A 27,055-nucleotide genomic window follows, 5' to 3' on the forward strand; every position below is an offset into this window, starting at 1 on the left:
AATCATCATTAACTTTTATTTCATTGAAAAACTCAGAAATGCTAAGAAACACTTGCACTGATATAAAATTGAAGATTACAAACAATGCATACATTGCACACACTACTTAAAAATCAAAGCTGCAATGCAATATAATAACTAGGCTGATTATCCTTAGGAGCACTAACATTTTGTTCAGTAAAAGTTATTTTCTGTTCACATGTAGTTGTACCGGTCTCGTAAGAGGGAGAACTGAATATTTAAGGCCTCCCTCTTGTATAATTTCAGGTGACCTTTCCATTTTTAATAGCTGAGGGCTGTAAAGACATCTAACTAGTTCACATGTCTGATCTTGTAACATTTTTTGTGCAGTCTGGAAAAATTAACGTACTATAAATTTGTAGGCAACTGAAAAAAAACAGCCCCAAGCTATGGTTAAGTATCTTTTAAGATTACTCTTCATAATCTTAGTACTCCTATTAAAACTTCACGTTGTTTCATGCCTTCTAAGACAGAAAAATAACTCAAATAGGAACAAAACAAAAGGAATTGACTCTTTTCCAAAAGGCAGTTTTTATTCTTATGTAGTGACACAAAGCTCACAGTTAGTATTAAAAATGCCCTGGATTAAATGAAAACTTGACAATTAGTATGAACTCTGACAACTAAAAATAAGTGAAAGTTCCCTCTGGACTGGGAATGCTTTAAATTCACAATTCAGACTCTCTCAAATTCAGAATGCATATAAAAGCAGTTAAAAAAACTGCACTCTCAATTTCAGTGGTGAAATCCTCAGAGGAGAACAGTGTCTGTGGTTTAAGGGAGGAAAAGAAGTGGTATATATTGAAGAAATGCCCTGTGAACTTACATATCCTTGGCTTCTTAACATATCAGAGCTAGGGAGAACGTATAGGCAAGACTTTTAGAACAGAAACAATGTAAAATATTCTAAGTCAATGAATAATTATTCAAAGAAAATCCTTTCTTTTTTAAAAGTCGTTTCTACATGTTTTTACCTTTGAAAATGGCAAACAGTCTTTGTCTGCTTCCTTGTCTTTCACTTCAAAGTCATAAAGTGCTTTGCACTGAGGCGGAGGTTGAGGTAAAGGTTTAATAATCTGAACGAAGTTGGTAGGAAAAAAGCCATGGACACCACTGACTTCTCCGTGGTACCAATTTTCATCCACTTGCCGACGTAAAATGATGATGTCACCCTTATTGAATTTAAGATCTCCGGGTTCTTTTCCCTCATAGGTATATAATGCTTTGGCACACGGTAACTGAGGTATAGCCTAAAAAAGAAAAATACTAAAATTAGTATTTTATCTGTAAATAGGTGTGATAATGCTGTCCAAACCTTTGAAAAGTGTTTTGAGATTGATAGATAAAAAGAATTATATAATAAAGCACAATTTATTATCTACAATAAAACCAGGGCCAATTTTTACACTACTGATTCTAACAGAATTTCAATATGCTAAGTTAAAGTGTTAAATGTTCTAGTATAATGAGTTTGAGGGAAAAATACAACATATCCCTCACCAAAAAGCGTAGTTAATACACAAATAATTTTTTTTGCAAGAATTCAGCACTAAAGCAGTTTGCAGTGAATCAGAGTCATTAACAGCCAGTACTCTGAAGATTAGAAATAATAATGAGGTTTCAAAGACTACAAGAAACATAATTTGGCCAGAATTTTACGAAAATAAATAAAGCAAGTATTTTTGTTTGCAGGCAACTAATGTGGATCTGTCCAGCACTAAAGCAGAACATTAGATTTTTTACCGTGCAGCTGGATTTTCTTCCTCTTCTCTTGGATGAACTCACACAGCAATTACGAGTTTGATATGTATTCATTCTATATATTAAGAGTTTTTAAAAGTATTATTTTGTAACAGGACACTTTTTTCAGGGCAAAATCCATTTGAACAGACAAAATCACAAATTCACCCACATGCATAGTATAATAAAGGATGATATTTCAGACTTTGCTGTATTTCAGCATAATTGGGTTAATGCAAAAAAATGTGGAAAGCCTGCATGCACTTATCTGAAAACTCTGTCACTAACCTGATGATAATCTTCCCCACTTAAGCCACTCCAAAATCTTTTTGAATTTAATAGAATCATAGAAATGAAGGGCTGCAAGGGGCCTTGAAAGGTCATCTAATTCTTTCCACTGCACTGAGGGAGGACCCCGCAGACCTAGACCTGACAGGTGTTTGTTAACCTGTTCTTAAAAACCTCCAATGATGGGGATACCACAACTTCCCTTGATAACCCAGGCCAGAGCTTAACTACTCTTCTAGTTAGAAATCTTTTTCTAATATCTAACCTATATCTCCCTTGCTGTAGACTAAGTCCATTACTTCTTGTTCTATCATCAGTGAACCTGATAACAATTAATCACCATCCTCTTTATAACAGCCCTTAACATACCTGAAGACTTATCAGGTTCCCACCCAGTCTTCTTTTCTCAAGACTAAACATGCCCAGTTTTTTTTTACCTTTCCTCATAGGTCAGGTTTTTTCCAACTTTTCCATTGTTGTTGCTCTCCTCTGGACCCTCTCTGACCTGTCCACATCCTTCTTAAAGTATGGAGCCCAAAACTGAACACAGTACTTCAGCCGAGGCCTGACCAATGCTGAGTAGATGCAAGAATGACCTTCCCATGTCTTAGATATGGCACTTTAATACACTCCAGAATTATATTAGCCTTTTTCACATTGTTGACTCCTACTCAATTTGTGATTCAGTATAATCCCCAAATCCGTTTTTAGAGCTTTGGACCTCTTCTCACTATAAGTATGTGAACTTGGGGGATGAAATTACATATTTAGCTTTTGTTTTCAGCTCTCTCCCATTTTTTTACATCAGTTTTCCCTCTCTTACTGAGAAACTCTTAAGACAGGTGACCACTCTGTCACTATTCGTTGGATGATTTATGTAACATTACCTCACCTTGAGAGCCATCCATTGATACACTGTGCACAGAAGAAATATTGTCACTTAACAGAGGCATTCCCTGATATAACATACAGCTTCATAACATCAATCAGAATTCGTAAGTTGCACATGGACAACTGCCCCAAATCATTATAACCACCATATTACAATTAAACAGAAACACAAAACCAAAAACACCACCACACCCACCGTGTCCAAAATACACCCCAAATAAATTCACTGAGATGCAATATTTAGAAACTCAGAAGAAAGCATTCTTGTATAGATCTTTCAAGAAATCTGTACACACCTAAACTGCAAAAAAAGTTAATTTATGATAAATTAATTTACTATATTAAGGTTAATGCATATTCTTTGTACTCAGGTGGTTTGATCCAAGTATTAGTTTTCTCACTACTAGTAATCACTGAAGAGTGTTTCTAAAATTCAAGTGGCAAATACTCCTCTCCTCCCCTATCTCTCCCCCCTCTGCCCTCCCACTCAACAGTGATTGTGATGAAATTGTGTCTTGGTAATTGCAACTGACTCATTAATTTAACATTATTTAATTGATTGCTCAGGATATTGGAACTACAAATCATATACTACAGAGTGTATCATAAAGGCTAATGCAAATTAATCTGCAATCAAACATCTGGCTGTGTTTTTGTATGATGTTCCTTTTCAATGAAACTCAAAGACTTAGTGTGCCAGTTTGTATGTCAAGTTTCTCAAAAGGAGATTTCCCACATTGGATAAAATGGATTCTACTCTATAATTTCAAAAAGAACAAAGTTCAATGAACTAAGTTCTTGTTCTCACTTAGACAGCCAATGATTAAGGATAAATGGTTAAACGACTCGGAAGAGTAATAAAGCAAATGCCTTTTCCTTCTGTTACATCTGAAGGATAAAGTCAGAACAATTGGTTTTGATTGCACAGCACTATTCCTTTGAGTGTAATATATCAACGGCCCACCAGGGCACTGTCTCCACATTCCTCTCATCTGGATGATCTGAGACCCAAGTCACGGCTGAAGCCTTTTTGGCCTTTGCCTTTAACAACCTTTACCAACTGCTGCCTTCCCTCTAAACTCTCAGAGGTTGTTCATCAAGCTACAGAGCTCTGAAGATCTGCTGAGCCAGAGTTTACATTTCACTCTGAGTCTTTCACTTGACTAAACATGAAAGGAGGGCTAAAGAAGAAAAATCTCTGCCATCTACCCGTATGTTTTCAGCTGCCATTTACTCCGACCAGCTACAACAATGAAAATAGTTTTAAATGCATTTTAATTTTTTTTTAAAAAGATACTGTACCTAATACAGGTTTCTTACGGTTATTGCCTCAGGTTTTTTTTTTTAAATAACAATATCTGAATTTCTATGCTATAGTTTATATTATACAAACTATTTTAATTATTTTTAACCAAGACAGTAAAATGGACATTATATGTACCCAAGCCCTTAAAGCAAAGGAAAAAAAAATGTAATTAAGGCAATACATAACAAATACAAACAGCAACTTTACAACATCATAAAAAGACTTCTATCATATGCTATTTGCATTTGTTATGTATTGTCTGAGAGAGAGAGAGAGATTTAAGTATAAAATCTTGAATAGTAAAACCTCTCTGGCAGAGGTTCCCTCTCCAACCTCATCTATTTTGTCTATAGAAACGACAGGTTCACAAATTTTCCACTTTTATATTTTTCCCCATCTTTCGTAAGTCACCTTATCTTTACCTTTATTCTTAGCTACCATTTTAAAATTGATAACTGGCAATTTTATGTTCCTTTCATAACCTTAAAGCAGGCTATACTCAAAACTTTGTCAATACAATAATGTCAATTAGAGGTGTGATTTTTATGGCATTTCTGTATGGGCAAAATCCCCAGTGTAGGTACAGTTATAACAATATAAAACTGGTTTTGCCAGTATAGATTGTTTCACTTGGGGAAGCTGAGTAAGCTGTACTGGCAAAAGCAGTATTTTTCTGGTATAAGCTATGTCTCCAGTAGGTTTTGCCAGTATTGCTATACCAGTAGAGCTATGCCAGCAAACCTTTTCTAGCATAGACCTGGCCTTAGTGACTCCTTCCTATCCACACTATCTTGCTCAGGTAAACCTGAAACTTTGCCTCTAGCTCCTTCAACCAAATGCCTGACAAACAGTAGTGCTTTTCTTGAGCATCCTTACTACATCAGTCTTTTTTATCTACTTCTGTTCTTGACTCAGATCTTCCACTTGCCTCCTCTTTCCATAACCTTGGACTGATAATTGACTTTAAAACTTTTTGCTTCCCCATTTCCTGTATGTGCAAGTGTGCCTATCACTATCTCAGCAACTTAATATATTATTAATCAACACCTCCGATAACTGACCGACGTAAGGTACCCTTCTCTGTGACTATTGTATATCCTTTCTCTCTGATCACCTCAAGTTCCCACAATTAATTCAGCAGCATATACAAAATATTGTTGTTTGCTTTTCACATATACAAAATTTGACCACTCCACCCACAACCTTAGACAACTGCACTGGTTTCCCATTTTATGATCTGGTTCAACATTTCCATCTTAATATTTAAGTCTCTCCATAAATTTCCTTTATCACCTCATTTCTCACTATATTCCTTGCACTTATCTGGCCTAGCCTCTGCCCTTTTCTAGACTGTTCACTCTGCATGAAGAGACTTCTCTTTTTTAGTTCTAGCCCTTTGGAACAGCTATCATGTATCTCTTTACCTCAGCTCTAGCATCTCATTTCCAATCTCAGCTTAAAACCGAGCTTATCTCCCAAATTTATAGCTCAGTTTCTCTGTCTCCATTATTGCTCTTTCTGTAACTGTATTTAGCTCAAGTATTTTGTGATTCAGAGATATGAAAACATTAGAAAAATAGGGACTTTTTAAAAGGAAGTTATCCACATTTATACATAGCATCACTGAGTTTAGGCTAGAAAGGACCATCAGGTTATCTAGTCTGACCTCCTGTATATCACAGGCCACCAATACCCACACACTGAAACCAACAACTAAAATGAGACTAAAATATTACAGCCCACAGGAGACTAGATTAGTATGTGCCACAGACAGAGAATAGGAGAGAGTGAGATGCACCAGTGCCCACGGTCCCCACAATGGCAGGGAAATGATTAAGGAAGATATGCCCTAAGGACCCTAGCAAGTGACCTGCACCCACACGATGCACACGAAGGCAAAAAAACAAACAAACAAACCCCCCACCCCCGCAAGGTCACTGACAATCTCATCTGGGGGAAATTTCTTCCTGACTCCAAATATGGCGATCACAGTTAGACCCTGAGCATGTTAGTAAGAACAAGCCAGGCAATCAACTGAGACACAATGCTCTGTACCACCTCAGCGCCCTGGCCCTCCCAGTTCAATGTCCCATCTGCAGCCATGGCTATCCCTAATGCTTCAAAGGAAATAGATTAAAAAATACGCAAATGTATTGCCCTTTCTGAAAGTGTCTTACTATTCTAAACAATACATACAGCACTGTCAGCTTGATGTATTGTATTCAAACTGTCTTACAGAACCCACAGAGCACAGAATCTGAATTCCTAAGGTCTCTGTGTGATACTTTCTCGAGGCTTCCAGAGCTATAAGTCACCTTGTTACTCTTCTGCCTCAGCAAGAGAGAGATTTGCTGCTACTAAACTACGTATCAGCTCCCCGACCTTCCAGTCTGTTAGGCAGCCCAACAAACTCATAGACTCATAGAATATCAGGGTTGGAAGGGACTTCAGGAGATCATCTCGCTCAACCCCCTGCTCAAAGCGGACCAATCCCCAGTTTTTGCCCCAGATCCCTAAATGGCCCCCTCAAAGATTGAACTCACAAGAAACTCCTCAGGACTCTGCTAGCCCTTCCTTTGCCTTGCAGGTAACTCTAGGTGGCCTGGTTCCTGAACCCCCAAGACGAGTTTTCCTCTGCAGTATTATGGCCCCCATCACTGCACACTAACAGACATGTTCAGTCTGCTGTCTCCAAAGAAACAAAATAGACACGGCCTGATGGCTCAGCTGGAGATGCACAGCTCACTTTAATATAACCGCACTGATATTAATTTATCATAAAACAAGAGTAAATTTATTAATAAAGAACAGAAACAATAGAAACACAAAATGGTTCCAAATAAAACAAAAGTATAATCATGCTTTCTAGTGACTTAACAAGCTACAATCCTTCTCTAAAGATAAGTTTCCTACCTAAAGCTAATTCTCAGTGTCACTAAGCCACATAGTAGGGAATCCACCTTCCACAGATCAAAGAGCACTGAACTCTTTGTTCCTTCAATATGGATAAAAAGATGCCCTTTTGCTTCTCCTTGTTTCCCCCAAAGTTCATTGTCTTTGTCTCAAGAGTTAGGATAACCCTTGGTGTTCAGACTGTTGGTATTCTCTGCTATGTTGCGCCACGCAGTTTCCTCATTCTCCTGACAACTGATGCAAATGAACTGCTCATTGCCTGTATCTATAATATATATTGAGCATGGGGATGCCAGAGACAAATAGGCAAATCAACAGTCCTTTGTCTAGGACAAACTTATCAAGTCTGCCCCTAAAACATAAACATATTTCCAGCACACATATATAACTCTTTACACACCACTTGTACATACATAACATAATGATATTAGTGACTGATGTGTCACCAGCTTTCATTTTGATACTACACATGACACTCTTCACACGTAAATACTATAACAGCAATGTGTTACTTGTTGTGGGTGTGTCAGGCTTGATAGGGTTACAGAACAGTGTGCCCTCTGTCAGGTGGCATTGAGGGTTCTTAGGATTACACTCCATTCCTTCCTCAGAATTCCAGGATGCAAATGATCCCAGAAACTCACTGATATGAAAGTTGGCTTTCTAAATTTAGCTTTATTCATGTAGGAAATAATTCAAAGAAATATTGCTTAACTGGGGCAATATTTACTTCAGCTAGCACTCAATTCTTACCTAAATCAACTTTATGTATTTACCTGTAGTATCAGAACCTTTCTGGATGGCTGTGGAGGTAATTAGGAGCCCACAGAGAGGGAGTTTGAGTACAGATTTCTTGGTAAAGGGATAAAGAGGCATCTGTTATATAAAGATAAATGTATTTAGGGCTAGATCCTTATTGGTGTAACTTCCAGTAGCTCTACTGACTTCCATGAAGCACTGATGAATAACATTAGCTGAGAATGGGCCTTTACAAAGGTGGTATAGGAGATAAACTCTCTCATCAAAATTAAAATTATTTCTAGGGGTAAATGAGAAATGCTCACTGTCCTTGGTACAGCTGGTCACAACATTTCTGTCCAAAAAAAATTTGGCAAAGGGTGGGGGAAAGTCATGAAAGGTTTGTGAATATTTTCCCCATCATTTTAACCAGTTTTACAGAAATGTGTAGGAGTCTTAATGAATGCAAATTTCTTTGGACACTACTTTGATTACAGTTACTGTGTTTAACAGAAGTAACTCTATTAGCAAGTACAGAAAAAAAGGACTAGAAAATGGAGCCTACTTGCCTTAATGAAAAAATAACTGTAAATCAGGCTCGGTTTGAAACTAGGTTAATTTAGTCAAAACTCATATCTGTATGGCTATTTAAATTTTCAAATGGTGCACAGCAATCAGTCATTTCTGGGAAGCCTAGTTTAGAAAAAAGTAGGAGGCAGCATAAGAAATAAACAAATAAAAACCAACCCCATTGGCCAGTTTTTTAAAGGAGCTGAGCACCTGCAGCTCCAATCAATGAGAACTGTAGCTGACTGCTATCTTTGAAAATCAGGCAAAGTGTTTATTATTAGTCAGTTCAGATAAAGAAAAGTCTTAGTGAATGCTGTGTAGGGCTGATGGGCTTCTTAGTTCCACCTAACCTGATTCTTCAAGGTAAATTATAAAATTTCTCTATGCTTGTGTTTCTGTATATCACTGCATTTGACAATTTATACCACTAACTTTAAATGTAATGTGGATGTGACACACAGAAATGCTATTTCTTGGCCACCATCACCTGACATGGCACAGGGTTACAAAAGTTAATTTCTCTCATCACATGACAGGCGTCAGCATCCATGGATTCCTGTGGCTTGATGACATTACAGATCTGATTGCCACACACAGTATTATCAGTTAACTTCACTCCTGATAGCATCAGAGAAACTCCATGACATAGGACATCTAGGGGTTCCCTGAGTGTAACACAAGGATAGACTTTCTCTCTGCAGATAAAAGGAACTGATTTCACTGCGTCAGGGATGCACTTTAAGGGGGGAAATCATGGTCTGAAGTTGTGAGGTCAATTCTCCCTGTTCTGACTTACAGATGTGATATCTGCAGTGTAGCTAGGATATCCGTTTGCCAAAGCCTTGTGCTGTTCTGTTTGCCTCTGCTGCATCTGGTATGCATGGAAAAGTCTTGCTACCATTTCTTCCTCGCTGGACTCAGAAAAGGAATATTAGTTTACACTACTGACTGCCTGGTGTAGCAATGTCAGTTAGGGGGTGTGAAGAGGTATGATCCCATGCCAACGTAGCTTTGTTGGCAGAAGCAGTTATACCACCATTACTGAGTTTTTACTGTTTTTCTCATAGGAGGAGATTTAATATACTGGTACAAAGCATAGCTCTGCCAGAATAACTGTGCCACACTAGGAGTGTTTTGCTGATATAGCACACCGGTAATGTGCACCTGTAAACATAGCCAAAGTTTGCCAAATACAACTATGAAAAAACCTGTGGCCCAAAGGTGTTTTGGAAGTAAAAGGTTTCAGAGTAGCAGCCGTGTTAGTCTGTATCCGCAAAAAGAAAAGGAGGACTTGTGGCACCTTAGAGACTAACAAATTTATTTGAGCATAAGCTTTCGTGAGTTACAGCATCCGAATGCATCCGATGAAGTGAGCTGTAGCTCACGAAAGCTTATGCTCAAATAAATTTGTTAGGGCCTAAGGTGCCATAAGTCCTCCTTTTCTTTTTTTGGAAGTAAAAGTTAGGCATTAAGGATATGAAGGCATCTGAAGGCACTTCAGAATTTGCTACATGAAGGCTTAAGAATCAAACCTCCTTTTTCACTAGGAGGGTGGAAAAGCACTGGAATGGGTTACCTAAGGAGGTGGTGGAATCTCCATCCTTGGAGGTTTTTAAGGCCCGGCTTGACAAAGCCCTGGCTGGGATAATTTAGTTGGGGTTGGTCCTACTTTGAGCAGGAGGTTGGACTGGATGACCTCCTGAGGTCTCTTCCAACCCTAATCTTCTATGATTCTATGAAACTGAGGTTATGGCTACTCGTCAAGCTGGAGGGGTAATTTCCAGGTCAGGTAGATGTATGCACTCTAGCTTTGATTGAGATAGTGCATTAAAAATAAAAGTGTATCCGTGGTGGCGTAGGCAGCAGGACAGGCAACGTGCCCCAAGTAAAATCCCACCAGGGAACCTAGCTACTTATTTGGGCAGCTAGCCTATCTCACTACCTTTGCCACCATGGCTATGCTTCTGTTTTTAGCATGCTACTTGAAGCAAAGTTATCATGTGTACATCTCCCGAGCTGGAAATTCCTGCTTGAAGTGTAGCTGTACCCTGAATGTCATGGCAGTTTAGATGAATGCTCATTTATAAAAAAGCCTTTTACACTGTGGCCAGCTCAACAGCTTTCCACACTATACCTACATTTTTGTTTATTTAAGAACAAATAAATGAGCTTCCACAGAAGGCCAGCCTCACTGATTAGCCCACCAGAGAGCCAGAATTCTCAACTATTTAAAGGATTCTACAGTTTTGAGAAGCACAGAAAATTTTGGATACTTTCTACTAAAATGAGCCTCACAACCCACACCATACAAAGCAGAAAGATTGGGGAGAGGAAGTAGAAAGGAAGTAAGTTACATATCTCTTGTAATATTTTATTTCATTACTTTCACTTCTGCTAAATAAAATTACTATGGTCACTGTCTAGAAACTGGATTTGCCCTTTAAAAGAAGACCACCACTGGATCAAAAAAAAAAACAAACACATTTTACACATAGTAAGGACTGAGCAGGAAATTTTCAAAGGCACAAAGGGGAGTTAGGTGCCTAACTCCCACTGATGTTTCAGTGGGGAAGCCAATAGGTTAGGATGCCTAACTCCAATTTGTTACTTTGAAAAACTCCCCAAATCACCACTTACTACAACATCCTTTTGCTTTGAAATACAATCCTTCACAAGAATATAAAAGCAACCCTAAAGCTTATTGTGAGTTGAGCTAAGGTCCTGATACACAGTAACTCTTTTCAACAGCAAAGTATATTTGCTTTGAAAGTCTGTGACAGTGAAAGTCATAACTTGAGCCTATCAGTGTCCAAAGATGGCCACTGCTGTTCTGTCCAGTTGTCACATGGGTAGGAGTAAAACTTGACCATAGCCTGATATACCGCCTCACCTGGAACACCTGAAAATGAAGATCTCTTCCTGTACTGCCTTGATATGAAAACTATCAGGGAACCTCCTGGGGAGCAGCCACTTCGGTCCTTTGTTCATTTGTACTGGCCCTGGTGTTTTCTCCAGTTGATACTTCTCTATGATCTGGGGGCACAGCCACCACACACAGCTTGATGACACCATGTTGAATTTAGTATCAAAAACGGCTGTCTGAACTATACACCAACCTCCGGTCTGTATGTGATAGCACACATGGCTCTGCCAGACCTTTGACAAGATGCCATTACTGTTACATCTGCTTGGACAGTGGCAACAGATGAAACCAACCTATTGCATCTACAGTTAATTGATGCCCCATTCTCAGACAGAAAACAAGCTGCCCCAACTCAAAGGGCTGCTCATATTCTGGGGAGGAATCTCACTCTTGTTGTTACACCACAGCTGATCACTCAATACCCCTTTGCTATGGCAGTTAACTCATTCTTGGGCAAGAGTGCTACAGGCCCTTTACCATGCATGGATGATCAGTCTCTGTCATGATCAGGATGTGGGCAGTCTGTCCTAGCAGTCGGAGCAGGGGTCTGGAGTCAGGTTGGATCAGATACCAGGGGGTCAGAGTCTGAGACAGGCCAGAGGGCAAACCAGGAGTCAGGTGTCAGGAGGCAGGCAGGGTCAGGTTACCAGGAGGTCAGCACCAGGCAGTAGGAGCAGTTATTGCAAGGGGATTCAGTCCTAAGCAGGAAGAACCCAGTTGCATGAACAAATTCCTGCTCATGTGCTGAGTTTAAATAAGAGATGTGGACCATTCAGGACACCCAGTGAGTGTTCCACCAATCAGCTCAAAGGACTGGGTCATCTGTCAGAATCCAGCTCCTACTGTGACAACAGTTAGTAGGTCATTGGGTGGCAGGTTGGAATGTACTAGCTTTGTGGACATTATTACACTGTCACTGGCCAGCTGTGTGACCTCTAGTATGTCACCTAACCTCTCTGGGTTGGTCTCTGCAGTGTTGGTCTAACTCTGCATCCAAAGGAATTAGTGGTAAAACTCCTACTGATGTCTGTTTTGAAAATCTCATCCTCTCTCACTTTCCCCATCTACAAAATGGGAATCCACATATAAAAAAAATTGAAATAATACAAACTTACATCTCCGGAGAGGTGTGAAAACTAAATCATTAATGTTAGCAAAGGGCTTTGAGTTGGATGGGTGCTTGGCAAAGCTATGAGAAAAAGCTATTGTGCTGCTTGCACAACCAGAAAGACAGGGCTTCACCTGTTTTTCATTTTGCCTGCCCAGTGTGATCTATCTTACAACCAAAAGGGCCAGAAACAATTTTTGAAAGAAGTAGATCCAAGGAAGATTTGAACGTGGAGATGGAAATGGTTGTATATAGAAGCACAAAAATTGTTGTTATATAAAATGAATACATCTAAATTAACAGTCTCTCAATGAACTGGAAGATCTAAAATTGACATGTACCAAGTGATTTGCCAATGTATCACTGGACTTGATTTATGTAACTACTGGATCATTCCAACACCCTCGATATGACCAATGACCAGAGGCTCTTTTTCCATTTTGCACATACAAACATTTTCAAAGACATGCAGTCGCACTGCAATAACCCTGCAAGTGCTACTAACAACTGTTTCTTCCACCACAAAGCTTCGGCAGGGAGTTAAATGCATCATTACTAATTTCCTGAGGATGATAAATGCTACCGTACATGTATCTAAGCATCATTCAATTTTTCTGGACAATTTTTACCTCCATACTAGAACTGCAAACTTCAAAGAAACCTGACCACAGAAAGCGTACAAAGAATTTGAAATAATTAACAAAGACCTATAGGGAGGCCATATTAGATTGTTCTATTGTTTCCCGAAACCACTTCTTCCCTGTCCATTCCATAGCCTTCCTATTCATTTGTACATTTTTATTTTAGTTGCCACATGAACTAAAGATAATACATGCTCTATATTTGGTGCGAAGATCCCCTTCTACTACTGCCACAGCTCTCAGTTACTCTAATATGTATTTCTGGCACTCGGTCTCCCTGCCAAAACCATCCATGCTAGCTTACAAACAGCTAAACAACTACTGCATATATGGGATGCAAGCTACTCTCTCCCTAAAATCCAGATATGACTATATCTTGAATGTTAGTCTTCACAAAGAGACCTAAGAGTAATATTGCTGTGCCCCTTATACATTTCTTTGTGATAAACCCTTCTGCTCTTGTCAGCTTTAGAATGTCAACTCCTTGAGGTAGCGGCAGGGACCTCTGCTGAATGTAAAGCCCAATGTCAGTGATCAATAAATGAGTCAAATGTTCAGTGTATTCTATGACATAACTCTGCTAAGTGTGTAAGTTGTATTAGGAAGACTTAACATAATTTTTTTCCATTTAAAAAACAACAAAACAGCTTTACTGCCTGACACAAAGATTGGGTTTCAGACAGGCAGCTTTAAACGGGTCTTGGGAAAGTGAAATGTCACTTTCTTAAACATGAACCCTTATTGCTGACTGCACCCACTAGTCAGTATAAGACCAGTGGGGGGCATCTGATGCTCTACGTTCACACTTGTTTCTTGCCACTGCTACAGTATGACACCTTGTCATGCACCATGCTGATTAGATCTCATTTATCATGGGACTGCTGCTGGAGTACAGAACCACGCTATAAGGGCTTTGCAAGCTCCCTTTTATTCCCGCCTTCTAATGTTAGCCTTTGTGGTATTTAAAAAAAAAAAAGAAAAAAAGCAGAAGAATTAAAGAGAGAGAGGAAATAAAGGGGAATTTATCTGTCCTCTGTATGATGGCTCCTTGCTCTAGCAGTTGATGTGATCCAGCCACTACATATGTTGCAGAGATTCTCACCTGCTGTCACCTGAAATTGAAGTCTGTGATGCTGAGTATATGGATTACAGCAGTATGGTGTTTTGTGAATGTCCTGTTGAATGAATATTTTTTCTTCACTAGGACTTTGCTAAAGGTTATAATAAAGTCCATCTGTGCAGATGGTAACTATTGAGGCCACTGTTCAGTTCATAGGGCAGATGGGCTGATAATATCCATAAACAAAGCACAGATTTATTTAATTCTATCTATACTGGGAGGGTCAGTGGGATAGAGTGGTGTCTTGCCTATTTTGCCAAGGTACTCATTGGACCACGGGTTCTGTGGCTTAAAGAAGGATGGCTGATGAGAGAGAAGATGGTGTTTCTGCAGCATATTTTTCTTTGGCAGATTACCACTGATAAACTTCATAAAAATGCATTTTGTAAGAGGTGATTTGAAAGAGCTAGACTTTGCTCAATGCATGAAAGGAGACAGAGGAAGTTCCAGGTGTAAGGAAATGTATGGAAAAAGGGCCAAGATGAGAGTTGCAGAAGAACTCAGGAGAAGCAACAGCTGGGGAGCTGGAAGCCTAAGAGTGGGTGCCCTTGCTGGATCACTGAGGGAAAATACAGGTGCAGTTGCCCTTAGCTGTGACAGACATCACTCACAAGATCACTGATCTTGGGGGTAAGGGAGAATACGTAAATTCTTTGCCAGGCTGCCAGGTTAAGAGGGGATTAACTAGAAAAAAATAGAAGGAAAACTCCTGCCAATTCAAGTTTGGGATCCAGGAACATGTCTTTTTCTGGGACCCATGCCTGAGATTGGGAGTTACAGGACCTTGGTAGTGATAGTCAGGGAAGTCCCAGTCTTTCCAAACAAGACATTTGCATGGAGACATGGCTGTGGGGTGGGACTGTCTTCATTCCCTTGGAGTCCTCTTGGAACAAAGTTAACATTACAGTGATGTAAAGAGCTAGAAAAACCCACTTGCCTATTGTGGAGAGGAAAAGTTGCAAATTTTGGCTCTCACTACTTTATACATAAATGTACATACTCTACGTGCACAGAATAAATGACACGCTCCATTTGATATTTATTATTTCTTGTTCTTTGAACTCCCTATGCTCCAAAGTGAGACACTGATTGAAATAAAATTTTGTTTGAACACATTTTATGGTATTCTACTTCAAGCAGCTGGTTGGCCTTTTGAAAAGGCAACTAATTCTAACTGAATTACATATTTTCCCTCAAATATACATTCCTGTGCACTCATCATAACAAAAGACTAGGTGAACACAGAAGACTGTTATATTGACATTTTTTCCTTGTAGAGAAAAGTTCAAATTTGCACCTTACATGAAGGTCAGCCAGGCTGTAAAACCATTACTCTATTTCCAGGCTAAGATAATCCTTCTGTGGGAAGCTGCTAAAGCAGACTCAGATCTGGTAATGTATACTGAAACAGTGTACTACATTCCAGTCATTGTAATAAATCTTTCTTGCGCTACTCAAAAGGGTATAATTGAGCCTGGGAATATTAGTGTGCGAGAACACAACTTAACTGTATGGGGCTAAAAGCATGTCATGGGCTCCTTATGTCTGTAATGATGATGTGATGACGACACAGCCATCACTACCCTGTAACACTTTCAAAACATACCTCAACTTGTAGTAACTTGCATCTGTTCACCATTCTCTCAGTAAAGTAATACTTCCTTTGAACCAGATTCTGCTCATCTTATGTTGATTAGTACCTTACTCCATGAACAGTTCCAGTGATTTCAACGTACCACTCAACCTCATTAAGGTTGGCAGAATCTGGCTTTTATATTTTTCTTAAATATGTTGCCTATTTCTGGTCTGTCCAATAGTCTCAACTGGACCATGATGCTTATGTTTTACCATAACAGTTAGTTTAAATACTTCAGTCATGTCACTTAATTTTTCTCATCCTTGTAATGCTATAGCACAGGTCTGAGCAGGAGAGATGTCCCCAGTGGGTAGATAAAGCAATGGTAGGTACTGCAGAATACATCTGAACGACGGTGTTATTAAACTTTTCCTACTTCCTTTTAAATTTTACTCGTTTCCAAACAAGTTTTTCAGTGTCACATCTGAACAAGGGTAAAAAGTGATGTGAAAAAGGAAGCTTACATTCAAGAGAAAGGCTTGTTGTTTGTTCCTGCTATAGAAAAATTACAAAAGCTTAGTTCCAGAGACAGCCTGCTCAATTTGCACTGCTTACATAAATACTGATCCTACAGTTCATTTCAATTGCTGACATTTTTTGTAACTGGCTAATTACGTAAACAGAACAGATCCACACTGCCACCAAAACTAGAAGCTATTTTAACAACTTAAAAAAATAGTTATTCACCAGCTATGTTTGTAGTACTCCTGAAAGAAACTGAATTTTTAAAAAGAACAAACAATTAGTATGCAGTTCTAACACTGATTAAATTTCTCTGTTTAGAGATAATTTCATCTGGGATTTTCTTCTTTGGTCAGACAGCCTTATACTGCACTTAAATAGCCTCAAAATAGAAGGCATTAATTATAATATGGTATTTTAGTCTTTCAACATCATCTGGACAAGTGCTTCCTCCTTTACACAAATAAGTTCTCTCACTGCATAAGGCAGTTCTTGTCATCTCTAGCATTATGTCAGACAAGTTCTCCTAAAGGTTTTCCTTTTTTCCCCACCCTGTGCCAGCAAACAGTTTGGTGTTCTCTTCATAAAATAAATTAAATCTGAAATATAGGTCACTCTTGCATTCAGAAGCTCCAAAATTATATTTACCAATCTGTACACTCCGTTCAAGAAATATTTAATACATTTTTATTCTCAAACTGTACACAGGAATAAGGATGAAGGGGGCAACACTCCTCTTCTTGGCTGTGACCAAGGCACAAATGAGACATTGGGTCTCTAATATAGTTCAAATAAAAGCGTCATTTTTCCTGTTGCAATAGGCAGTTAAAAATATGATCCATCACGTTTAATTTGTATTAACTTGTTCACAAAGCCAGATGTACTGATATTTTTCTTGTACTTTTTCATACAACAGAAAAAAGTTTATAGCCCCAACAAATGACGCTTGAGTGCTATAGGTTCTGGTCAAGCACAGCATGATGAAATGGTTTAATCAACAGTCTGTTTTTTCTTGGAAAAGGTTATTACAGCTTGTGCGTAACTATGAAACAAAGAGAGAAACAGGTTACTCACCCTAATGGAGTCTTTTTACCATTTCAGAGGTGTTCCTTTAGCACTGAATGTCCTCTTAAGATGAAACATGATTGAACATACTTCGGGTACATACTCTGGTAGCCAGGATGGTTTGGTCAAACAAGAACTTGTAGTGCGATTTAGACGGACCCTCCTCAGCACTGGAGACTGATACATCTAGGAGAGATGTTGACTGAGGAGTCAGGAAGTACACTGTCAATTACAAGGGGGACATTCTGGAGCATTCAAATATTACTTATGATTGCCCAGATTTGTTTCTTTTGAATGGTGTGCATTTCTGTATATTGGTTACAGTATTTAACTTACTTATATTATTTGGTTCCAGTAATAGCAGAAGGCTCTTTGTGTGTGGTGGGATGTCAACCAAACAGCTCCTGGTGAATGCTGACTTTGAAGAATAGAAATTTAATTGGCTGTTTAAGTTTGGACAGAAGGTAGAGAGAGGTACTTCTCTCTCAGAATTGTGGGATTCAGTGTAGAGTGCGGATTGAAAGACTCACTAGCAGAGATGGCCTGGAGTCTATCTTGATGCCAATGGAATACGGCTTGTGGTTCAAACTGTACATCATTCCCTGGGTGGCTAGACAGCATCGCTATCTGGATAGTCTTTTGACATGGGCGTCTGCCAATCAGAACAGATTGTGGCTCACGATAAGGTGGAGCAGCTACAGTCACAATTTTCTGCAAAAACTCTTTCCCACCTTCATTTATTTACATTCTTGTTTTTTATTTATTAAAGTTATGGCCTTTGTGCCATAAGCTATTTCTAACTTGCGAGGATGTTGTTTGTTTTTCTGTTTGTTTTGAGGTTTTTTGGGCAGGGAATAGAATTCCCTGGGCCATATAAACAGATACCACTCCCTTCCCTCTGCTCCCAGTTTGCTTGCTGAAAGTCCTAAAAATGTTAATATTTCAGGACGCATAGAGCATACTCTATATGATTGTGTTTATATGGCTCCATTATTAAACCTTTACTCATTGATGGCTTGAGATTAATCTCAAAATGTAGTGACAATATGACAATTTTAAGAAAAAATGGAACTGTGAAGTTTCAATATTACAAAGAACTTGTAACATCTAAAATGGTAAATTAAGCCCCTCATCTTTTCCATCCACATGGTGGCTAATTAAAATGTCTTGTAAAATGTCTGAAAAATGGAATACCCCAGGGCTCTCAACACTTTCTGTGAAGTAATAAAATGTTTCTCTCTGCAGTAACTGAACTCTGAAACTTTAAGAAACGTTACCACCACTGTATTCAGACCGGTTCTAAAACCTGTTCTCACCAGATAATGAAATTGCTTGAATAAAATGACTTATGACTAGAATGGACTAAGTACTAGAAAATTTTCTGAAGGAAACAATCTGGCCCTGCACTGGAAGGAAGATGCCCGAACAGATTTTGTGCACCTTTAATTTTTCTAACTACTCTTCATAAGTGTCTATAAATTCTCATTGACAAATTCTAGCATTTGCACCTCTTGCCTTTGAATTTTCTAGGAAGCGGAATATTATTTATCGTTCTAACATTAATAGGGAGTGGACAGAACAGCTAGACGCTGAGAATTTATTTGAGAAAACCACTTATTTGAAGTACTTATTTCTAATTTGAAAAAAGAGAGTATTTAATTCTACTACCCAACTGTGATGCATGACAGACAACGAAAGACTGAAGCTAAAACAAGTTAAGGACTAAAAGTTGAAGGCTCTTTATCCCTTTCTCTGAACTACTGATTCTACCAAAGTTGCTGGGATCTTCCTCAAAAATAGAACTGAGCTGTGTTACCTTAAACTCCTCTAACTTTAAGATTTACCCATGTGTTGTGCCAATTCCAGCATGGACATTAACTGTACCTCATGAGAGAGTACCCCTTGGTCCATGCCTGTGACCAGGACTCCTAAATAGGCTTAAGGATCCACACCCTATTTTAGTACCTCTCTTCAGAGCAAGAAAGCTTATTTATTTCTGGGTTAGCTGTGTGAATTTCCTCAAAATTGTAAAAGATCAAAAGGATTTTAATTAAAACCAAGATTTATTAGAAAAAAGAAAATTATATTAAAATAAAAATAGATAAGATGAATTGGGTAACAGCTTTATCTAAAAACACAAATTTATAAAACAGTACTTTAATCAAGTATGCACTTACATCTAAGAATGCACACGGTAATCTAAGTCCCTAAGATGCTTTTGCTATCTCTCTTGAACACTGCAGCCTCTCAGAAGCCCAGCTCTATGGTCAACGGCTCACTTTTCCCTTTTGCAGTTTCTCCCCTCCTTGTTTTACTTTGAGCATATTTCAAGTCAAAGGTGTGACTTTGCCCATTAGCATTCCAGGGGTAAAAAATATCCTTTATAATTAGCATACTGACAAAGGTATTTACACAGGTATTTACACTATTTTGGAAGGGGATATAATCCACTTATCCATAACTATGGTCTGTTCTAATATTATTCAGTATTATATAAAAATTTTCTTGAGTGAATCAGATGTTGTCAATATCCTGTATACTTTATAGAGTTTAAGGCAAGGAAGGACCATTAGCTCATCTAATCTGTATAGGACAACCATTAAATTTCACACAGTTACCCCCCGTTCTGAATTCAGTAACTTGCATTTGGCTATAGAGTATCTTCCAGAAAGACATCCAGTCTTGATATGAAGACTCCACCACTTCCCTTTGCAGTTTGAGCCAATGATTAAAGAGCCTCACTGTTAAAAATGTGCTTTATTTCTGAATTGAATTTGTCTGGCTTTACTTTCCAGCTATTGGTTCTGGTCGCACATTTCTCTGCTAAAATGGAGAGACCGTTACAATCCAGTATTTACACTCAATGAAGGTACTAATTCATTGTAAGCGAGTCACCCCTCAGTCTTATTTTTGATAGGATTAACAAGTTGAGTTCTTTATATCTTCGACTGTAAGGCATTTTCTCCAGCTCTTAAAAATTTTTTGGGGCTCTTCTGTGCACCCTCTCCAGTTTTTCAACATCCCTTTTAAAATGTGAACACCAGAACTAGATGCAGTATTCCAGCCTGTGTCTTACCAATGCCATGAACAGAGGTAATATTAACTCCCTGCTCCTACTCACAACTCCTCCATTTATACATCCAAGATCACATTAGCCCTTTTTGCCACAGCATCACAAGGAAAACTCATTTTCAGTTGTTTGTCCACTCTGACCCCTAAAATCCTTTTAAGAGTCTCTTCTCTCCAGAATACAGTCCCCCATTCTATAGATATAGCCTGTATTTCTTGTTCCTATATGCAAAACTTTGCATTTGGCTGTATTAAACCACTTTCTGTCTGAAAGAGCCCAGATTACCACGTGATCCAGATTACTCTGTAGACCTGCCCTGTCCTTACCATTATTTAACATTCTACCAGTCTGTGTCATTCGCAAATTTTATCACCAGTTATTTTATATTTTCTTCCAGGTCACTATGGAACATGTTGAATAGCATCAGACTTAACACCCATCCCAGCAGAACCCTACCAGAAACATCTCATGTGATGATTCCCTACTGATGACTATTTTCTTACTTTTTGAGATCCATTTATTGCGTGCTTTATTGATAGTGTACAGTGTTAATTATTAGTCATTGGGTACTAGGTCAAATATCTTACAAAAGTCTAAGTATATTACATCTATGCAGTTACCTTTATCAAACTTGTAAACTCATCAAAGAATGAAGTCAGGTTTGTTTGACAAAATCTATTTTCCATTAAATCATACTGTATGGCATTAATTATATTCTTATCCTTTAATTCATTATTAATTGAATACCATATCGACTTTTCCTTTATTTTGTCTGGGATCAATGTCAGGCTAACTGGTCTATAGTTACCCAAATCATCCTGCTTCCCCTTTTTGATTAGCAGCACCACATTAGCTTTCCTCCAATCTTCTGGAATTTCAACAGGATTGCAAGATTTATTAAAAATCAACATTGGTGAGCCAGAGAACTCCTCAGCCAGCTTCCTTAGAAATCTTGGGTGAAACTTATTTGGTCCTCCAGATTTAAAAATATTTATTCCTAAATATATGTTGTTTAGCATCCTCCTTGGTTACTACCAACTTGGAAAGTGCTTCATCATCCTCATATACTAAGTAAGTACATTCTTTTCAAATATACAACACTTCTGCATTCCAGCATTGTCATTATTAACAGTTTTACCATCTCCATTTAGTAAGAGGCCTAAACCATTGCTAAGATATCTTTGTTCCTAAATACATTCATATTATTGTCCTTAGCCCTGCTGGCCATGGATTTTCCCCGATGTCTTAAATTCACCTTATCAATTTTCTACCCCTCATAACTTCTAATTGATTTTGATTACTATGTTTCCCCCTTTTTTCCCCAATTGTTATATATTCAATTATTTAACACATGTTCCAGAATCAGCATTTCACTTGTCTGTAAATTACAGCAAGAACTAAAGATTATACCTGCCTATGCAGGATAAGACTAAAATTATTTCTAAAGCAGGGGTAGGCAACCTATGGCGCACGTGCCAAAGGCAGCATGCGAGCTGATTTTCAGTGGCATTCACACTGCCCGGGTCCTGGCCACTGGTCCGGGGGGCTCTGCATTTTAATTTAATTTTAAATGAAGCTTCTTAAACATTTTAAAAACTGTATTTACTTTACATACAACAATAGTTTAGTTATATATTATAGACTTCTAGAAAGAGACCTTTTAAAAACGTTAAAATGTATTACTGGCACATGAAACCTTAAATTAGAGTGAATAAATGAAGACTCGGCACACCACTTCTGAAAGGTTGCCGACCCCTGATCTAAAGTATGCATCCACGTCACAGTTTCTTCAGGGACCTCAAAAATTATGAAGTTGCTATTGGTATATTATTAAGACACATTCCTGATATCCTATCTCAATACTGGTCAGGCACTAGTGTACTTATCTTGCCTTTATACTATAAATACAAATCTAAACTACAAAAATGCAGAGTATTACAATACAACAGTCTTCCTTCTCAAACCACCCATGCATACAATTCCATCCTTCTCATTAATCATCTACAAATTGCAGCTTTAATTGTACACATACATCAGATTACCTGAAAGAAATCACACACTGTCCGAAATTTAAAGTTTTAGACATTAATTTAACAAATTAAACTTACTTTAAATTTCCACAGATGATTATTAAATGACTAGCTTTGTGTAGAAGAAGCCAGACTTGACAAGATGATTTCTTCAATGCTCCTTGCATCTATATTTTTTTTTGTGCTTCAAGCTTTCATCTGGGATTATTAAGCACATGCTCTTTTCTTGCCTAGTTTTTTGGTGCCTGTGTCACTAAGGAAATAGTTTAACAACATATCACTTGTAGCTGACTTTTTCAATGGAATTATTTAGGCACACTGACATTTTAACAGCTCAGATACTGTAGTACAATGCGCCCCTCCTCCCAAAATGGAGAGAGAACATTGTGAGAACGCAATTAAGCTGTCTTGTGCTAGTAAAAATAACTTAGGTTTAAATTGCTTTTCTGAACAGAGCATTAACCATTTAGAATAAAAGCTTTTCCAGATGTGTATGATGAAGCATATTTTGGTTTTCATAATTCTGTTTACAGCCAATGCAAGCTTCAAGTGCCTCTGTATAAATGTTACTTGAACCCAACAATTCGAGACATTCTTCCAGATAATTCAATCTCCTTTTATAACAGTTATCTGCAATTAGTCAAATATGTGTACTAAAACCACCAGCACCTAATGCTGACAGACTACCAGTGTACCCAATCACATAAAACTCTTCCATTTCATAATGGAAAGACCAGACATGAATCTTAACTAAAACTACTGTACAGAACAAAAACATCCATCATAATAAAATACACTTATGAACCTAAACGCTCTACATTAGTTCAGAATTTCCTTGCTTTTGTCTTTTTAAATCAGAATATTAACTTTACTTTAACATAATAAAGTTATAATAATAATAAATTAAAAACGTTTAGAAAGTGATTCAAAAGTATCCAATTCTTTTAGTTTATAAGTATCATTATAAGAGTTCAAGCACACACTAATAGTTAACATTTCTGAATGGTCTGGATGATAACCCCCCTGTTCATCATGACTTTCAGAAAAAAAATCCCATTTTGGATGAAAGCTTCTAATCCTTGGTATTTGGTCAAAGGGAAATTTTTTTCTTTGCTGACTGAATTCTGCAAGAGAGAAGAAAACATTTTCCCCATTTAAAAAAAAGTATGAATGTTTTACACACAGATCATTCAATAAACATCTCAGCTTTGTAATCAGATGTGTAACTACTCCTCATTGAAGAGTACAATTGATCTCAGAGCCTCCTCAGGTTGGAAGGCAGATCTAGATAGATCTTAGACCTGCAAGGTGCTGAGGGCCTGTCAACCAACATTTCTACTGCTCACTAAACCTGTAAATAAAAATAAGAATTAAAAAATGAGAGACCCTTAACTATAGTGGCAGATATGACTGCATAATTAATGGGTAACAATACATCTTCCAATATCTAATCCTTTGAAATCACACTAATAAAATGTACTTTAAAGAAAAAATAAGATTAAATGTAACATTTTACAACATCCTTATTGAGCTTGCAAGAACAAATCATCCCGATGTGTAGAAAGAATAGTAAATATGGTAGGCGACCAGTTTGGCTTAACAGTGAAAACCTTGCTGATCTTAAACACAAAAAAGAAGCTTACAAGACGTGGAAGATTGGACAAATGACCAGGAAGGAGTATAAAAATATTGTTCAGGCATGCAGGAGTGAAATAAGGAAGGCCAAATCACACTTGGAGTCGCAGCTAGCAAGGGATGTTAAGAGTAAAAAGAAGAGTTTCTTCAGGTATGTTAGGAACAAGAAGGTGGTCATGGAAAATGTGGGCCCCTTACTGTATGGGGGAGGCAATCTAGTGACAGAGGATGTGGAGAAAGCTAATGTACTCAATGCTTTTTTTGCCTCTGTCTTCACAAACAAAGTCAGCTCCGAGAAGACTGCACTAAGCAGCACAGTATGGGGAGGAGGTGATCAGCCCTCTGTGGAGAAAGAAGTGGTTCAGGACTATTTAGAAAAGCTGGACGAGCACAAGTCCATAGGGCTGGATGCGCTGCATCCCAGGGTGCTAAATGAGTTGGCGGATGTGTTTGCAGAACCATTGGCCATTATCTTTGAAAACTCATGGCTATCGCCGGAGGTCCCGGATGACTGGAAAAAGGCTAATGTAGTGCCCATCTTTAAAAAAGGGAAGGAGGAGGATCCGGGGAACTACAGGCCAGTCAGCCTCACCTCAGTCCATGGAAAAATCATGGAGCATGTCATCAAGGAATCAATTTTGAAGCACTTCGAGGAGAGGAAAGTGATCAGAACAGTCAGCATGGATTCACCAAGAGCAAGTCATGCCTGACTAACGTAACTGCCTTCTATGATGATATAACTGGCTCTGTGGATGAGGGGAAAGCAGTGGACTTGTTATTCCTTGACTTTAGCAAAGCTTTTGATATGGTCTCCCACAGTATTCTTGACAGCAAGTTGACGTATGGGCTGGATGAATGGACTATAAGGTGGATAGAAAGCTGGCTAGATCGTTGGGGTCAACGGGTAGTGATCAATGGCTCCATGTCTAGTTGGCAGCCAGTATCAAATGGAGTGCCCCAAGGGTCGGTCCTGGGGCCGGTTTTGTTCAATATCTTCATTAATGATCTGTAGGATTGCGTGGATTGCACCCTCAGCAAGTTTGCAGATGACACTAAACTGGGAGGAGTGGTAGATATGCTGGAAGGTAGGGATAGGGTACAGAGGAACCTAGACAAATTGGAGGATTGGGCCAAAAGAAATCTGATGAGGCTCAACAAGGACAAGTGCAGAGTCCTGCACTTAGGATGGAAGAATCCCATGCACTACTATAGACTAGGGACCAAGTGGCTAGGCAGAAGTTCTGCAGAAAAGGACCTAGGAGTTACAGTGGATGAGAAGCTGGATATGAGTCAACAGTGTGCCCTTGTTGCCAAGAAGACTAACGGCATTTTGAGCTGTATAAGTAGGAGCATTGCCAGCAGATCGACAGACGAGATCATTCCCCTCTATTTGGCATTGGTGAGGCCCCATCTGGAGTACTGTGTCCAGTTTTGGGCCTCACACTACAACAGGGGTCAGCAACCTTTCAGAAGTGGTGTGCCGAGTCTTCATTTATTCACTCTAACTTAAGGTTTCGCATACCAGTAATACATTTTAATATTTTTAGAAGGTCTCTTTCTAGAAGTCTAGAATATATAACTGAACTATTGTTGCATATGAAGTAAATACAGTTTATAAAATGTTTAAGAAGCTTCATTTAAAATTAAATTAAAACGCAGAGCCCCCTGGACCAGTGGCCAGGACCCAGGCAGTGTGAGTGCCACTGAAAATCAGCTCGCGTGCCACCTTTGGCACACATTCCATAGGTTACCTACCCCTGCACTACAAGAAGAATGCGGAAAAACTGGAAAGAGTCCAGCGGAGGGCAACAAAAATGTTTAGGGGGCTGGAGCACATGATTTATGAGGAGAGGCTGAGGGGACTGGGATTATTTAGTCTGTAGAAGAGAAAAATGAGGGGGGATTTGATAGCTGCTTTCAACTACCTGAAAGGGGTTCCAAAAAGGATGGATCTAGGCTGTTCTCAGTGGTAGCAGATGACAGAACAAGGAGTAATGGTCTCAAGTTGCAGTGAGGGATGTTTAGGTTGGATATTAGGATAAACTTTTTTACTAGAAGGGTGGTGAAGCCCTGGAATGGGTTATCTAGGGAGGTGGTGGAATCTCCTTTCTCAGAGTTTTTTAAGGTCAGGCTTAACAAAGCCCTGGCTGGGATGATTTAGTTGGGGATTGGTCCTGCTTTGAGCAGGGGGTTGGACTAGATGACCTCCTGAGGTCCCTTCCAACCCTGATATTCTATGATTTTGACATAGGACTCTTATTTGGCTGTGAAAAAAAGACAGAAGAACTATTAAGTTTTATCCTCCCACAGCCAAAGTAAATCAACATGTTGCCTTTAATCTAATTTTCTACTTCTTATAATTTATTCATATGTATATAGTCACATAACTAGATCTACTTGCAAACTTCAACAAGGCAATTTAAAAACTGAACTTTGTCCTTTGAAGTGAAGGAAAAAAAATTCTTATCTCTGTGTCTTTTTAAAAAAATATAAAGGTCTACAATGACATTATTTCAATAATAAGGATTTTACCTTCTGCAGATATTGGATATATGCTGAACTACAAGAAAATTGAACTACAATATAAATGTGTATTAGATCCTAATGAATAGAGACACAAATGAGTCAATATCTCTCATTTCTTTTCTATAAACAGTTATCTTTCATAGTCAAGGTAACTACAGATTATACTAGTGGTTTCCAAGATCTTCATAACTCAGTTTCCTCTTAAATTACTGGCATAATTAGTATCAACATCCTTTAATAGCACTAACACCTTCTAATCTCTCTTTACACATCTTTCTGACTCAGTTTACAGATGGACAATAGAAAAAATACTTTAATTTCTAAAAATGCTAGTTTAATCCTCAAAAGCTGGCGTTTTCTGCACTGTCTACT

General features: G+C 38.5%; 1 protein-coding gene across 2 annotated transcripts in view; it reads right to left on the minus strand.

The window, feature by feature from the left end:
- The window catches only part of SH3RF1 (SH3 domain containing ring finger 1), a 188,652-nt gene that overhangs the window by 75,517 nt on the left and 86,080 nt on the right, over nucleotides 1-27,055 (minus strand). For both annotated transcript variants that reach the window (XM_084625390.1, XM_084625389.1), the window contains exon 3: nucleotides 996-1,271. In XM_084625390.1, the coding sequence (XP_084481516.1) occupies nucleotides 996-1,271 (276 nt within the window). The remainder of the gene's footprint in view (nucleotides 1-995; nucleotides 1,272-27,055) is intronic.

This window comes from Lepidochelys olivacea, assembly GCF_965140295.1.
Source record: "Lepidochelys olivacea isolate rLepOli2 genome assembly, chromosome: 4".
NCBI lineage: Eukaryota > Metazoa > Chordata > Testudines > Cheloniidae > Lepidochelys > Lepidochelys olivacea.